This window comes from Jatropha curcas, chromosome 8 (assembly GCF_041381405.1).
Source record: "Jatropha curcas cultivar XTBG-Jc1 chromosome 8, XTBG_Jcur_1.0, whole genome shotgun sequence".
Lineage (NCBI taxonomy): Eukaryota > Viridiplantae > Streptophyta > Magnoliopsida > Malpighiales > Euphorbiaceae > Jatropha > Jatropha curcas.
In genome coordinates this window covers 12571606-12588303 of record NC_143158.1, presented here as the reverse complement: position 1 = coordinate 12588303, position 16698 = coordinate 12571606, and the positions used below count along the sequence as shown (strand labels likewise).

General features: G+C 34.4%; 2 protein-coding genes across 3 annotated transcripts; one reads left to right on the top strand and one right to left on the bottom strand.

The window, feature by feature from the left end:
- The first annotated feature begins 4687 nt into the window (after window positions 1–4687).
- Window positions 4688–5960, top strand: LOC149494216 (uncharacterized). Its single transcript, XM_089724935.1, has 2 exons — window positions 4688–4858; window positions 5711–5960. The coding sequence occupies exons 1-2, from the start codon at window positions 4697–4699 to the stop codon at window positions 5861–5863; spliced, it is 315 nt and encodes a 104-aa protein (XP_089581061.1). The 5' UTR covers window positions 4688–4696; the 3' UTR covers window positions 5864–5960.
- Window positions 5961–6921: 961 nt separating this feature from the next.
- LOC149494215 (uncharacterized) lies at window positions 6922–16489 on the bottom strand. Of its 2 annotated transcripts, XM_089724934.1 has the most exons (5): window positions 15936–16489; window positions 15609–15842; window positions 11664–12501; window positions 11263–11570; window positions 6922–7547 (listed from the first exon to the last, which is right to left on the bottom strand). In XM_089724934.1, exons 1-5 carry the CDS (start codon window positions 16253–16255, stop codon window positions 6944–6946), a joined length of 2304 nt encoding a protein of 767 aa, XP_089581060.1. In that variant the 5' UTR covers window positions 16256–16489; the 3' UTR covers window positions 6922–6943. The 2 variants fall into 2 exon arrangements, with proteins under 2 accessions (XP_089581060.1, XP_089581058.1); XM_089724932.1 differs by having other exon boundaries at window positions 11263–12501; window positions 15936–16488.
- Between the last annotated feature and the right edge of the window lie 209 nt (window positions 16490–16698).

Here is a 16698-nt window from a genome sequence, read left to right as displayed (position 1 = left end):
GTAGACAGTCCTATTTTTAAGGGAGGTGCTACTGAAGTTTCGATAGAATTTAGACTAGTTATAGCAATTAGATATGTAGATAATTTATTAGATTAATTCTTGAATTCTTTATTTAAATTAGTCCTTGTCTATTCAGTTCCTTCCTTTGCATTCTTAAATTTTTTAGATCGTCCGAGTTTATCTACTGCTCCTATAAGTTAAAATCCAAATCAGCACTTCTCCCTCCTTTATCACTGTGAGTAATAATAAATAATCTCATACCACCATTTGCATGCATATATTATTTACTTTATAAAGAAATATATGAATGATAACTCTAGCATTTATGTTTATATTATTATGTTATTATTAATATATGATTGTATTTATATATTTATTTACTCATAGTTATATTTATGTTTTCAAATTAATTTTTGTTTTGATGCACTATACTGAATGAATTGTTTGATTATTTGTACTGTGATATTGTTGTACTCTGTTTGTGTGGAATTGGGATGAAATGGGTCACCACTTCTTCCGTCCTTTATCACTGTGAGTAATAATAAATAATGCATACCATCATTTGCATGCATATATTATTTATTTTATAAAAAAATGTATGAATGATAACTCTAGCAATTATTTTATATTATTATGTTATTATTAATATATGATTATATTTATATATTTATTTATATCATAGTTATATTTATGTTTGTAAATTAATTTTTATTATGGTGCATTATACTGAATGAATTGTTTGAGTATTTGTGTTGTGATATTATTGTGCTTTGTTTGTGTAGAATTAGGATGAGATGAATCACCACTTCTTCCCTCCTTTATCACTCTGAGTAATAATAAATAATGCATACCATCATTTGCATGCATATATTATTTATTTTATAATGAAATATATGAATGATAACTCTAGCATTTATTTTTATATTATTATATTATTATTAATACATGATTAATATTTGATAACTCTAGCATTTATTTTTATATTATTATATTATTATTAATACATGATTAATATTTATATATTTATTTACATCATAGTTATATTTATGTTTGCATATTAATTTTTGTTTTGGTGCACTATATTGAATGAATTGTTTGATTATTTGTGTTGTGATATTATTGTGCTTTGGTTGTGTGGAATTGGAATGAAATGGTCACCACGGATTTATGAGGGTGATTTGCGATACCGTCGGCCATGAAAGGGGGATCGGCGCCCTTCTGTGCATATATGTATGAATGATATAGAAAAACCACAGGGTGGTCTTGTGTTAGTAATAAAAAAAAAAAAAAAACAGAGAGAATGAAAAATAATGCAAGCGCTGGTCAAGTGAGGATTGGATCGGTCGGCCATGTATTGGGGATCAACTCCTTAGTGCACACTTCTTGAGAGTACGGGCCATGTGTGAAGACGATTCATCAGGGGTTTCGGTGACGTCACTGATCAATCTCTACTTGTTTGATTATGTGAAGACATATCTATATGAGGGTATTGGTGTTGTACCATGTGCTTGACTAATGTGTGTTCATTTTAGTATTTTAGGAAGCATTGTTGCGTGAATGTTTGTGTTGTGCATTATTTATTATTATTCACTGAGTTGCAAAACTCACTTATCTTTTGTTTAAATTTTTCTAGGAAGTAGATTCTCCATTGCTCTAGGTAATCTCTGCATCCTTCATCGCAGGGCTAGAAATGTAATTTTTAATTTTTGTTACGATTTAAACAATGCAGTTTTATGTATAAGAATTTAACTACATATTATTATTGAACACTGCATTTGTAGGAACGACATTACTCTCAATATGTATTATTAGGAGCATGCTAACCAATGAACTTGTGAATGTCTTAATTATTTATTTAAGTGAATATATGAACCAGTTAGCCCTTATTATGAAAAATGTGTATTATATTTAGGCTCGAACTATGAATTACTCGAGATGTTGGAATTGGGCCAAGATATAATTGTGAACCCCTTCCCCAAATGTCATAAGCATGTGATGCATATGATGAATGAGAAGAAATACACGTAATGTGTGTGAGTCGCCACCTTGTTTAATTATTTTAGGGTAAACTAGGAAAAAACCCTAAGTGACTCCATTTTTAATTAACCTAGTTACTAGATTAATTATCCCAATGATTAAGGCACAATCTACGAACCCGAGATGGATCCCGAGACTATGTCATGCTGATGAACTAACCGATGAATGAATGCTTTGCAAGGTGAATGATGGATTAATGAAATGTTTGAGTGATTTCGACTTGCCGCTCGGGGTTAAATCCCGAACGTGCCTACGTACTTCCGTTTGAATGGAAGATCAAAGTCAACGTAGTTCAATAGGCCTTCTTTGAAGGGCTTTGAAGGGGTATGCTTAATGCATGAGTGTGTATACTTTGTGCATGAGTGTGTATATGCTTTGTGCATTTTGTGTGTATGCTTTGTGCATGAGTGTGTGTATGCTTTGTGCATTTTGTGTGTATGCTTTGTGCATAAGTGTGTATGCTTTGTGCATGAGTGTGTATGCTTTGTGCATGAGTGTGTATGCTTTGTGCATAAGTGTGTATGCTTTGTGCATGAGTGTGTATGCTTTGTGCATGAGTGTGTATGCTTTGTGCATAAGTGTGTATGCTTTGTGCATTTTGTTTAGGCATTTTGCCAAAAATGTTGATTTTAATGGCTTTTAGCCAAAATGATTTGATTTAGGCAATTGTTGCCAAAAATGTTGATTTTAGGCGATTTTCGCCAAAATGGTTGATTTTAAGGCCTTTGGCCAAAAGATTGATTAATTTAAGCGATTTGTCGCTAAAATGGTTGATTTTAAGGCCTTTGGCCAAAAGATTGATTAATTTAAGCGATTTGTCGCTAAAATGGTTGATTTTAAGGCCTTTGGCCAAAATGTGAATTTTTGGGCAATTAGTTTGCCAAAATGTGCGATTTAGGCTTTAATGCCACGATTATCAATTAATCGGGCGTTCGAGCTTAATCACAATTTATTGTCGAAACGTGATTGATTAAGGCTTTTAGCCACAATTATTGATTAATTGGGCTTAAGCCGGATTTGTTCGAAATAAGGCAATTGAACCGTAGTTATTAATTAACTAGGCTCTTTTAACCAATATTATCGGATTTAAGGCTTTAATACCACAGTTATTAATTAACCGGACATTTAAGCTTAATCGTGTTTAATTAAGACAGTTTATTTGTCTAAATGATGACGTGAATGCATTTATGCGATTGTAGAATTATTAAGAGTAGAAGAGAAATATGCATGAAGTGCTAAAATTAAATAGGCAGAGTTTTGTTTACATACCTGATTTAATCGACGACCGCTTCTTAACTCCAGATTAAGCTCCTCGCTTAGGAAATATTAATTAATTTTAATTTGTTTAATTTTAATGTCCAAATATCACAATAAAAATGCAATAAAAATTAAATTAAATGCAAAAAGCAGTAAAGAAAACGCAAGGAGCGTGAGAGGGAGAAGGATTCGTCCGTCAACACAGACAGGGGTGTCAAAAATAGGCTGAAAATGGTCTATTTATAGGCCATTTTTGGGTCCAGGGCGGCAGGTGCCGCCTGGCTCGGCGGCAGGTGCCGCCCAAGAGGCTGGGCGGCAGGTGCCGCCCAGTCGGTGGGGCGGCAGGTGCCGCCCATGCTGGGCGGCTGCTGCCGCCCAGGCAGTGCTGGGCGGCAGCTGCGGCCGGAGCCGCCGTAGCCGGCGGCCGGCGCCGCCGTAGCTGGTGGTGGCCACCATGTCTCGCTCCGGGAGCTTTTTTGGGAGTTTTCGACCTCCAAAAATCATTCCGGGACCGGTTCTGCGATCCTCGTGAAATTCCGGACGTTTCAAGTACCATATTGACATATTTTCGGTGAACTATCCAAAATGGCCTTCGATCCGGCCGGACTGTTTGCAGTCCGGCATTGACACTGTAGAAAAGTCAAAGTTACTGTAAAATAGTCAAATTTACTGTAGCAAGGTCAAAATTTGAGTATTCACAATAATATGATTACAAGACTCATATATATAAAATAATACGGACTTACTATTCTTAGGATATGTTTGGTGTGATCGAACTATGAGGTTTAGGCTTATTACGAGTTTCGGAAGCCTTAAACTTCCATGGGCCCAAGTGTCAGCCATCCCACAGTTTCAGATCGTGACAATTGGAGATTTTTGTTTTTAATTTTCAATTTTTCAGATGTAGCGAGCAACTTATAGAAATACATAGTTGCATTGTAGATGTTCTAATTATTAGAAACCATAAAGTAATTTATTTTAAAGTGAATTGGTCGAGTTAAAAGTAGTAAAACAAAATCAAGTTGATAATGTATCATAAACTAAAAGAAAATATGTAAATATAGTTTAGGGAAAGAAGAATTTTATTTTCATTTGTATTTCAATGACAGTCTTTGTGTAGCAATCTTTATAAGCTTTCAAATCTATACGATTTACAACAATGTCACTGTTAAATACTGATAGATAGGAAGTTTGAACGACCATGGCATGGTATTTGACATGAGTTGTCTCCCTCAGTCTAATAAGCAACAAAATTATAGACATGGGCTCAGACATGTTTCTCGATCATTAGCAATAATTGAGGAGACTCTCTCTCTCTCTCTCTCTCTCTCTATAATTATTCGTTGCTACACAGCCTCTATTTTATCCTTAAGAAAGAAATAGTCAAGTAAAATCCTTTACTATGAAATTTCTGCTTCTCGTTTTGCTCTATCTCATTGCTCTTGATTTTTATTTCTTTTCCTTTTCTGCTCCCTCCATTATATTTCTCACAGGAAGAAGATCCATGACAGAGCAACAGAGGATGTCACTACCTCTCCATCGAAATGGACACTACCAAAACAAGGTCAGTTTCCTTTAGAGTTACTTAGAAAAGTTCCTTTTATTTAATCCATGTCAGCCAAAGCAACTTAATACTCATCTTCTGTGAAATAGAATAGCCATATTTATAAATGTTGGTGTCAAATTTGATCAATGTTTTTTTTTTTAGTTTTTGAAAATATCATTTTTTTTTTCTAAATTAGATGTGGATTTTTTTTTTTTTAGTTCATATATTTCTCATCCTAGAGCTTTTTCGTTTTATCTTAGAATTAAAGTATGAAATTAGACGTCTAAGCTAAAAAAATTATATTCTTAAACCTAATTTTAATAATTCAATGGAATTTATTAGTTAAATTAAAATATATAAATTAGAGTGATCTAAATTTTATATATATATATATATATATATATATCATGCACCAAACCAAAATATGAAATCTTAATCCAGAATTGAATTTCATTCTCAATTCAGAATGAACCGAGTATACCATTAATAGTTCTATTTCTTTGTTTAGGAAAATTTTAGAGATCATGTAAAGAAAATAATAGAATGTTAGATACAAAGAAAAAAAAAAGAATGGATTTGGTTGAAATTATTCATTTTTTACATTTTTTAATAAAATATTCTAGCCATATGCATTTGGTTGAAAGAAAATTTATATATGTTCAAATTGAAACACTTGATTTACCAAAAATAAAAAATAAAGTTAAAAAGTTGAGAAAATAAAATAGTATAAAAATTGAAAACTGCCGTATCTAACCTAGCGATACCTTACCATGTAACATAGATACATTTTGTAGGTAAATTGGCGTCCACATTTCATAATTGATTTGCAGGTCTAGCTTCTCCATTTGAGTATTGATGTGTAAAATGCAGGATCTGGACCAAGACAAGAAGCAAATGAGAATCGAAGAACATTTCAGAGGAAATGAGCCTAAAAACAAGGATTTAGAGCATGTTTACCAAATTGACTACCATGGTGTCACAACTCATCCAATTCCCACCCCAAAACATCCCACCACACCCTAAATTGTAGTCCCATATGGATCCAATGAAACACATGTTTAATGGTGGATAAAGTCGTTTCGATTACTCTTGTTAACAAAGCTTTTATTTTACGACTCCATTATTGTGTGATATACATGTACATCTTTCACAATAACGTTAGTCTCAACCATGAGAAGATAAATGTAGCCAAATTCCAATGAGTTCAAATTAAGCTTGTTAATCATATATTCATGCTCAAGCCAGTCAAAAAAAAAAAAAAAAAAAAAAAAAAAAAAAAAAAAAAGCTACTTGTTTATGAGCTTAAATTCGGCTCAAGCTATTTTATAAGCTCATTGATCATCATTGAGCTAACTTGCTAATCAGGTTGCAATATGGACATGCAAAATTAGATTGATTGAAATAAACTCAAACTTTAGAATTAAAATCAACTCAAACTGAAGTAAGGCTAGAACCAAACCAGCTTGGTTCAATCAGTTTGATTAGTTTGAATTTCCTTTTCAAGTCAATTTGGTTTTAAGCCATTCTTTAGCTTCATGAAATCGAGACCAAACCAAAGGAAATTTTGATTCATCAATTTAAAATGGAAACTGAACTTTATGAAAAAACTGACTGAATGAAATCAAAACGGTTCAGTTCAATTAGTTTGACCATTTCAACCCAAAATATGCTCAGCCCTATATTCAAGCCCCATTATTGAGCTGGCTCATGAATTCTAAAATTCAAGCTCAGCTCATTTATTAAATTAACTCAACAAACAAGCACGAGCTTAGCTCATTACGCTTGTTGAACAAACTTGAAAAAGCCATTTTCTAAAGCTTCAAACAGCTCACAAATGACTTATCCCATTTTCACCTTCGGGTAAATCATATCATATATGCATACAAGCAAGAACACAACCAGAGAAACAAAGGGAGAAATCAGAAAGTAATTTGTTGCATTACCAATGGCTCAATGAACGTGAATATCAACAGTTAGAGATGGCTTCTTCTAACCAAGCGCTTCAAACGAGAAATGGAAATAGATGTCAGCCTGCAGAAAAAGATCTGCTCCGCCCATCCACCGTTAACCTTGGAAGACTATGATACAAATGAAGCAAGTGAATCAATTACAATGCAGTGAAAGCATTCCATTGAGATATTGTTTTCTTGCCTTCTTATACTTCTCAAATATAATTCTATAGCTATCAATTGCATCCTCGAATGATGCCTCCTCACAGAACCTAGTTTTAATATGCATAAATGCAGTTTCTGCCAGATCATGGTGCTGAGAACATATCGTGTACGAGTTTTCTATTTCTGCAAAAGACATAGTACAGCCATGTCCTTGAATGGTTTCTTTCTCCTTATTAAGAAGCTGAAGCCACTTCATCCACTGAAAATCATCCTTTTTTTCAATAGCCACTTCCACAATACTAAGAGCTTCCAAGAACCTGGATTTCATGCTAATTTTATTGATCAGATAGTTGAAAACAGTTTTTTGGTTAAAATAGAGCCAGTCCTCCCCATCCAATGGTAAAGGGAGTGCACCAACCAAGCAAGCCTTCCTGAAGGTAGGATCAGAAGCAGCAATTAGTTCAATCACAGCATGCAACAGAAGCACGGCAATGTCTTTTAAAAGTTCGGAAAATGGCTCAACCAAAGCATGATCTGGCTGTTTTTTTGTTTGGTTCCAATGATATAGGGCAACATGTACAAACCCTGTCCACCTGTACTCCAGCAAAACATAACAATGAGTTCATAAGAAAATACTAATTACTAGATGTAAATTCAAAATTTACCCAGGTTTCCCGCTTCCCCAAAAAGGAAAAAAAGAAAAGGATAGCTTAATCGCATCAGCTGATTTTCAGTTTTAACATGTAAGTTGAGGAACTTTCATAACATAGTCCTTTGAGTCAGAATAAAATTAATAAACTGCAGGTTTATCAAGAACAGCATACATATCAAGTTAAATTGCAATGAATTTCAAGTGCACTAATTTCAGTATTTCTGAGGATAACACATAATAGCAAGAAAATCTTCATTGAAAAATATAAATCTGAGCTCGATATGAGCAAATAAAGTTCTCCTAAATGATAATCACATAGAGAATCATGACATATCAATTATTAAAATAAAATAAAAATTCTTATGACGACAATAGTGCCAACCATTATAATTTAGATGATACAAAACTTATTGGCCTTTTGTGACTCATGAATCATGGTGCAAGATGCTTTTGCAATTCATTTTTCCATTTCAAACAAAGCAGGTTTGACTTGCTTTTCAGCTATTTGTTGATTTTCCAAAAGCATGCCGAAAGGCAGTTTCATATCCAGTCCTCCAAAAATTTGAAAATTAAAATATTAAAAAAAGGTGGAACTGAAATGCCAAACAGATCTCAAATATTTTAAAAGCATACCCAATTATTTAGCTTTTTCAGAGACATTGGCTTCAAATCATGTCTCCATCTCCCACAGATATGATGCCTTCATTACAAAATTTTGCCCAAAGTATGGCCCAGTAGGCATGTGATTTTGAGAAATAGCTTTAGCTACAATCAATAGGAAGAGTTTCAAATCTATATTATGGACATCCAAATCGCGTAATGAAAACATTGAGATGAATTTGACACAACGGTAAACATTTATATAGCTGATTATTACTTAATAAGTTAAAGCAAAATTATAACTAAAAACAATGAAGACAGAATTGGAAAGACAACAAGAAAAAACCACAAAGAGTTGAATGAGGGCCACGGACAGAATTGATGATCATAAAGGAAAGAATACAATTTTCAACAGACAAAAACCACCATATCATTACTATATCACTGAAACTTAAATGCACATATAAAATTGTGGGCATTACAAAAACCTGAGAATTACAGGAATGTATTTGTTAAAAAAAAAAAAAAAAAAATACCGATGTGCTAAGAAGCATAGACAAAGACACGGACACATCAACACAACTACACAGCAAATTTCCAAAATATAGGACACGACACAGCAGCACACGTAAAATAAAAAAAATTAAAAAAAAAGTTATTATAGGGAGAATTACTATTTCGTCCTTGTGATTTGATAAAATCAACTTCTTAGTCCACATCGTTTAAAAATTACATGAAAGTGTCCTGTGGTTTAAAATGTCTAACACCTTGGTCCTACCATCCAAGTTTTACACTTTTGTTGGTAATTTTTAATGAAAAAACAAAATGCCCCCTATATATATGTAAACTGACAAGAATAACCTCATCTTCTCAACAAAAGAGGTATGGGTGCTTATTATTTTAATAATTACTCACATTATTAAAAAAATTAATTTTTTCTTTTAACATGAAACAGCGCAAATATATTTTGGTCTTTTTCAAAAAATTAATAGTAAAAGTACTAATTTTGGACTGAAGGACTTACTAGTCTAGCCCTATTTTTAATTATTAGAATCATAATTTTAGCCCAAAATATTTTCCTTTGTGTCAGGACACTTCCTTGGTGTTTCCCTCCAAACAAATTTGTAAAAGGGCACGGCAGGTTGGACACCTGTCCCCATGTCCCTATGTCCGATGTGCCAGGTACACCAGCATGGCAAACCCAGGGAATCATCCGTGCTTCCTGGACAATTTGAACAATTGGAAAACTTGGGAAAACATGATTTCAAAAGATTTTGATGTTCTAAATTCTTCTAATATTTACTTCAATCATAACAGAAAAAAGAAAAAAGTTGAGTTTAAAATTACAAAGAAGCCATGTAACTTTAGAATAAAGGCGGCAGATTATAGGTCATTTCACATATTATGGGGCCAAATTCCATTGATTAAACAGCCAAACACAGTAATTTATTTGTCCACTAGATAAATAAGATTGTTAGTGTTATGGTCCTGGTTTAAGGATCTAGTTAAGGGTCGGTCAATAAAGGGTATGGGTGGTGTTTGAGTGGACTGGTTGGGGTTTTTCTTTTTACGACATATGTTGAGTGTTGGATCAGGCTCTAAGGAGGGAACCTGAGTACCTCTTGAGACTAAAGTGCTCAAAGACTGATTGATTTTTGGAAGCTGCCTCTTTCATTGATTGTTATTGTTTAAATAAATGAGTGGAGTAACTACTCCTGAGTCAAAGGAGCAATACTTCAAAATGGAGGAACAGCCTCCTGCTAACTGGAAACAAACTTAGATGAAAGAAAGGGGAGGACACCCTCCTACAAAATAGGAATCACAACTAAAAAGGGAAATAACTGAATGCATGAAAATCTAGAAAACATGAATGACTCAAACCCCAAACGTGACAGTTAGTCTATGAGTCCAATATGTGGCAATTTACTCTTGAGTCCATGAGTGTAGCACTTGTAAACTTGCAGAGGTTCGCTAATATTACTCCCCGCCCCCAAAGGGCGCTTGTCCTCAAGCATAAATTCAGGATATCAGTAATGAAAGTCTTTAGCATTCTCCCATGAAGCATCAGCTGGAGATGAATTATGCCAATGGACCAAAACTTCGAGTTGCCCCGCTTTAGTGCGTTGATCCAGAATGGCCAGATATTGAACTCATAGACTAACTGTCACGTTTAGGGTTTGACTCATTCATGTTTTCCAGATTTTCATGCATTCAGTTATTTCCCTTTTTAGTTGTGATTCCTGTTTTGTAGGAGGGTGTCCTCCACTTTCTTTTCATCTAAGTTTGTTTCCAGTATGGAGGGTTTTCCTCCACTTTAAAGTACTGCTCCTTTGAATCAGGAGGTAGTTACTCCTCCACTCATGTATTTAAACAATAACAATCAATGAAAGAGGTAGCCTCCAAAAATCGATCAGTCTTTGAGCACTTTAGTCTCAAGAGGTACTCAGGTTCCCTCCTTAGAGCCTGAACCAACAGTCAACATAGGTCGTAAAAAGAAAAACCCCAACCAGTCCACTCAAACACCACCCATACCCTTTACCGACAGACCCATAACTAGATCCTTAACCCAGGACCATAACAAATTGGTATCAAAGCCAATAGTTATGAGCGACACCATACAAGAACAGCTTGATAAACTTGCAGAGGTTTGCTAACAATTAGCCATCTCATTGGGATCAATAACCCTAGAAAAATCTCACTGAAAAGTAAGTACTGGGTTCAATGTACCTCGATATGGTTAGCTATGGTCAATCGACCAATAAAATCAGAAGCCTAATCAATATTCAATTTGAGTGGTCTTATGCACAGTTCACTAAAGGTGAAGATGAAGTGTTAAATTATTGGAATTCTTTTGGCGATCAAAGATTCACAAATATCCCACTATTTTTGTGGTCCTCCTGATGTCAGAATTTAGAGATTTAGCAGGGACATAATCTTTTATGACCCAAAATGGCCATTAAAATTTAATATAATGAAGAAAAACTCTAAAAGAAATGAAGGAAGGAATCTCTAAAAGAAATAAAGTTAGGAAGAAAAACAAGTAAGCTTTTACTTACTCAAAAGGAGCTTCCACTTCAATTCCAAACGTGATATGTAGGGAAAATCTTGCAAGTTCACCGGACCCAGAATCATCTGTAGATGCCTCATGACTAAAACCTCTTGGAACATATAAAACGTCACCTTCATTTAGAAGGATCCTTCTGCAATCAGACAACAAACTCTCCGCATCTGAATAAGGTTGAATATCAAGAGGATCATACAAGCGAGGCAGCTGTGGATTTGGTTGGGAAAATATTTTCCATTGCTTACTTCCAAAGAGTTGGTATACAAAAACACAATGGTCATCACAGTGACGAGCCAATCCCTGAGAATTAGGAGGAGTCAAATACATATTTGCACCAACAGATGGTTGACCAAACAAAGATGCTAAGACGTCTACCACAGCTGCAATACTCACAACGCGAAACTCCATGCCCCGCAATGCAATTGTATAACCCTCTTTGTATGCTTCTTCACATTTCTTAATATCATCAATAGAGAAAAAATGGGGATGTGGGTCAAAACTCTCCTGAAAGAAATGAACTTCCCTTCTTGATTGATTCTCTGTCCTGAGTACCCGTATGTCCTGCTGATAGATTATAGGGCAACCCAATTCAGCTTTCACCTCCTCGAGGAAATTTAGGATGTCTAATTCATCTGAAGCAATGGGTGGACAAGAAATGAAACTCTGAAGCATAGGAGAAAGAAATGTGCAAGATGGTTCTCTAAAGTTCAGAGATTCTGTAAATGGCTTAAAAATATCATCCTCAGTTAAAGATGTTGGGGACCTTTTCAGAATAAAGGGTGATGCCTCCCAGTGGCGTAACATGAAAGTTTCAAAACTACCCTCCTTACAACCAAAAATCCTCCTTTTGACCAATGGAGATGGCAAAGTAGAAAATTGATTGATACTAGTAGACAACCTAAAAATGCTTTCCGCCACATTGTTAATCGTGATATTGCTTATGAATAAGTGTCTCTTTGGAACGGATATCACAGGGTTGCCAAGTAACATTTGATCACGAACATTTGCCCAAAGCTTTTTCAAAAATACCAAGAATGTTTCCGACAGATTCCTTGGAACTTTTCCTATTTGCTCAATATTGCAGTTGTTGATTAGAGATATTGCAGCATGAATAAGTGATACTACTTTTCTATCTTCTTTAAATGCTATCCTGACACAAGCAACGCTTTTCTTGTCCTCAGTGTACAAAGAAATCAACATTGAAGATACAGGAACCTGAAGAAATCCAATTCTAATGGACATTAAGTTATTATAGAAATTTTAAGTTATTGTGTAAATGTTGAAAAGAACTTGAAATTTCAGCACACAATGTGCAGAAAAACTAAATGCTGTGGAAAACATTCCTCAATGAAATTACATGCTTAGCTCAAGGCGTTGGGCCATTTTCCATTATAGAGAACTTCCATGTAATGCACATTAACTTCATTAACCTAATCAATTGAATATTGATCATTTTTCAGTATGGAAGATGTACCACCTTATAAAGGCACAATGATCCTGCTTTGCTTCTTGTATTCTTGTAGGTAAGCAAATGTATAGAATGAAACTTCCTTTGCAACGAAGGATAAGATTTGACCCAGTTAGATAGAGATAATTATTGATTTCCTTTAATGATATTAAATGGCCTGGGCATTATAATTGCAATGCTACATGGGTTTCTGAATATTTTTGTGCTTCAAATTCTGAGCTTTTGGATTGGTACCCACAATCAAACTAGCATGAATAAGTGATACTACTTTTCTATCTTCTTTAAATGCTATCCTGACACAAGCAACACTTTTCTTGTCCTCTGTGGTGTCACTTTTTGTTCAAGCATGCCCAGAGAGATAGAGGGACTAGGAAGAATTTATGTTCCTCTTTTGTCTAGGCATGATGTTATAATACCCAATTACTAGCATTGTTGTTCAAAACTATAAATAAAATGAAAAAGAAACCCAGGAGCCTAGGGAGGGGAAAGAGGACCCAGAAAAACATTGGAAGACAGAGATTTGAGGAGCATGTATGTAGGAAACCAAAAAAAAAAAAAATGTCCCAAGACATATTATCCTCATGAGCATCTAATTCATAATAAGCATTATTTTTTAATACAGAGCATTGATTGAAAAGAGAAAAAAAAAATTTTGAGATGATCATTGTAGTAGGAAGAATAACAGTGAGCTGGACAGAAACATCACAGATACTAATCCTGCTATGGCTCAATGATGCAAAACAACAATGTCTTCAGGATGTTGGTTTTTTCCCCCCTACAATTTCCACCTCTCATCCATTCATCAGATGCTTATTAGCCAAGTTCAATTTTAAATGTTTGGTTATGCAACTTCTTGTGAAGTAGTACGTCAGAATGTGGTTAATTCTCAGTTATAAATTTTGAAATGGAAATATTTAACTTTTTGACAGCTAAATCATTCCCAATAAATATGATTCATGGTAATGCCAAGAACTAATCGTAAGGATTGATTATTCAACAAAATATTACAATATTATAACAGGCAATTGAAATACATGCATTTTTGAGAACATACAGTGTTTTATCCCTATCTTTTGCATCCGTTACACTGTTATATCCTTCTATCAATTTTTTGTACATTTTGGCAAAATATAAGGACAACATCATAACTTTTCCTTTCAAAAAACATGTCTACATCTGTGACTAGGTCAGGGGGAGGGAGAGTTAGGTCTGACATAGGTTTGTTACACAGTATATGAGGATAAAAATTTAAAGAAGTGCAATGCAAGCCCTATAATTGCATTCAAAGAATGGTATCAAATCCAGTTTAAAGATGCAAGATAGTATGCAAATTGAATCTTTGAAGGATGCAAAAGGCTTATTGAGTATTAAATTGTCGAGCTGCAAAGGTAGCTAGGCACAAGAAATCTCTGTCTAAGTGATGGGATTCTTATGGGGATAAATGCCCTAACTTTCAAAAATTTGCAATTCGAATATTGAGTTAGACTTGTAGTTCTTCTGGTTTCATGCATAATTGGAGAGCATTTGAAATGCTAATACATAAACATTATGACATTTGTTGATGAATGAGTAAATCTTCTTTATTACATAAGTATATTTATGTAGTTTTTTTTTTTTTTTAATAAATTAAAAAAAAAAAAAAAAAAAAAGACCTTTGCAGGTGAGATACTTTGACAATGGAAGGTGTTAAAAAGATATAAGTTAGGCCTAAAACTATATGGAGGGAGATTGTCTCAAACGATTTTCTACTTCTTGGCACCAGTGCAGATTTAGCTATAAACACAGTAAAAAGGAGGCAAATGATTCATTTAGCTGACCCCAACCAGTTTGATATTAAAGTTTAGTTGTTGTTATTTTTGTTCACCTCTATAGGTTCACAGAAGAGAAGAAACCATTTGCACCAAAAGGACATGAATGATTGGTCTTTGTAATGCATAAATTGAAGTTACAAGAGAGGTAAGATAAAAGATATAACAGGCCAGTTTGTTTTGAAGAAGTAGAGCCTGATTATGAGAGGATAACTGAAGAAACAGATTTTATTTCACCATCAAAATAATGATTCTTTAGGTGCTCTTGAAAGTGGAGCAAGAAGTGCTACAAATGAAAAGGGTGAAAGAGGAGGAAATGAAATAGCAAATGAAAAATATAGGAAGTCATGAAATAGAAGACAATTGAGAAATTCATGACTTGGATTTGAAAGTGATTGAAGATGAACTAGAACAAGTGGAGGATTTGGGAGATAATTACTTTGATGTAGGATTAAATGGCCATGAAAACATTGGTGGTGGTGATGAGAACAATGATCATGCAGATGTTGGTGATGATATGGAGGGTTGTTAGTTAATGAACATTTCTAGTTTTTATTTTAAGTTTGCTGAGTGTTATGATGTTGTGCTTTCTATTATGTTTGATGTCACGGACTTTATTAGGTTAGAGTGAGTGAGCAAATATTACTGAGATCAGTTTGTGTGGTATTTTTAATTATGATGTGTGTTTGTATGAGACAAATTTTTTTTTTTTTTCATCATTTAATTTCTTGACTTGTTTTGAATGTGCATGGGTGGCATGTGGAGCTGTAGTTTATAAAATCTAATGATTTAACAATTTTCACAACCTTGTCCATGAACACTAGGAATACCAAAATTAACATCAGATCCCCTTTCCCTTTCCGGATCAAAAGAATTTTTAATCAGCCATCCTCGCCGTAATTTCTCAGCAAATACGCGAAGGCTAATGCATATTAGAAACTGTGTAATATGCAACAACTGTGTAATATGCAACAATCAAGCAGACTAATCATATAAGGAACAACCTTAACAGAAAATAAGGCCAAAAGAGAAAGACAGAGAGAGCATTTTTAGCATACTCACATAAGTCTCTGTAGTGCAGAGAACTCCAATAACTGCTGCCTTCCAATGGAAGTAGCCGACAAATCCAAAAGAGCATTACACGCAGCCAGTGAAACTCTTCTGCTGGTACTAACAGCAGCCAAGATCAAAGCCTTCACAATTTCAACATCCGAAGCAATTTGTTTATTTATTTCAAAAGATAATAGTGACGCAGCCCCCACTATCTTTGCGCTCAAACACGCGATTTTAGGACACCTGCACCGTCCAAGACACTGTTGTTTGATCAATTAAAACAAATATGTGTATATATATAACGTATGTAGAGAGAATAAGAGAAGAAATACATACTGTGAACGGAGAAGGATGGGCAGCAAAGAGAAGACTGAAACGGAAAGAGTTGGTTCAGGAGAGAGAAAACGATTTAGGGATTTTGAGAAAAGAGAGGCGTGCAATTTTTTCAGGCATTTTTTAACCAGAGATTGAGAGTTGGGCCAGTTTCCATTATTGCAGAGGGTTGCCAGTAAGAGAGGAAAGGCGGTGTCAGTGTTGTCAAGTAGGGCAATTGAAGAGCTTTCGTATTCTCGTCTCTTCAATTTGCAGTCCGTCTTCCTCCTCTTTCCCGGTTGCTCCATTTCTTCTGCAACTTCTCCCCTGCCAATGGCACGCATCTTATGCCTAACCAGGGTGGTATATCAATCACCCTATTCAATGCTCGGTTCAAGTCAGATTTCAAAGAGCTTCTTTGGTTGAATTCCACAGGCTAAAATTTTGTGAAATTTAATTGAATTATGATGGTCAAATTTTCTTGTTATAACGGTCCGGCTTTTTTTTTTTTTTTTCCTTACAAATATGCTTGTTTTTGGATTCAATAAAAACTTGTACCCACTGAATAGTCTTCTTTTCAGCTAATCTATTCTCTGTGTTCTTGCGTTGATTTATTTGTCATGTCAAAGAAGATTGAAAGTTAAAAAATTTTAACTTTCCTCGACACTATTGTTTATGTGACTGTGTGAAAAATAAAAAGAAACATAGTCTGTCACGCCATTTACGTTCAAATGCAACTTTTTATTCTTTCTTTTCTATTTATTCTTTTTTTTTTTTTTTTTCATTT

Excerpts from the sequence above, each read along its gene's own strand:
- LOC149494216 (XM_089724935.1), top strand. The coding sequence starts at position 4,697 with ATGAAATTTCTGCTTCTCGTTTTGCTCTATCTCATTGCTCTTGATTTT. Across the intron at positions 4,859-5,710 it reads ATGGACACTACCAAAACAAG|GATCTGGACCAAGACAAGAA; the intron begins GTCAGTTTCCTT and ends TGTAAAATGCAG.
- LOC149494215 (XM_089724932.1), bottom strand. The coding sequence starts at position 16,255 with ATGCGTGCCATTGGCAGGGGAGAAGTTGCAGAAGAAATGGAGCAACCG. Across the intron at positions 15,843-15,935 it reads CCCATCCTTCTCCGTTCACA|GTGTCCTAAAATCGCGTGTT; the intron begins GTATGTATTTCT and ends TGGACGGTGCAG. Across the intron at positions 12,502-15,608 it reads TCTGCACTACAGAGACTTAT|AATTGGATTTCTTCAGGTTC; the intron begins GTGAGTATGCTA and ends AATGTCCATTAG.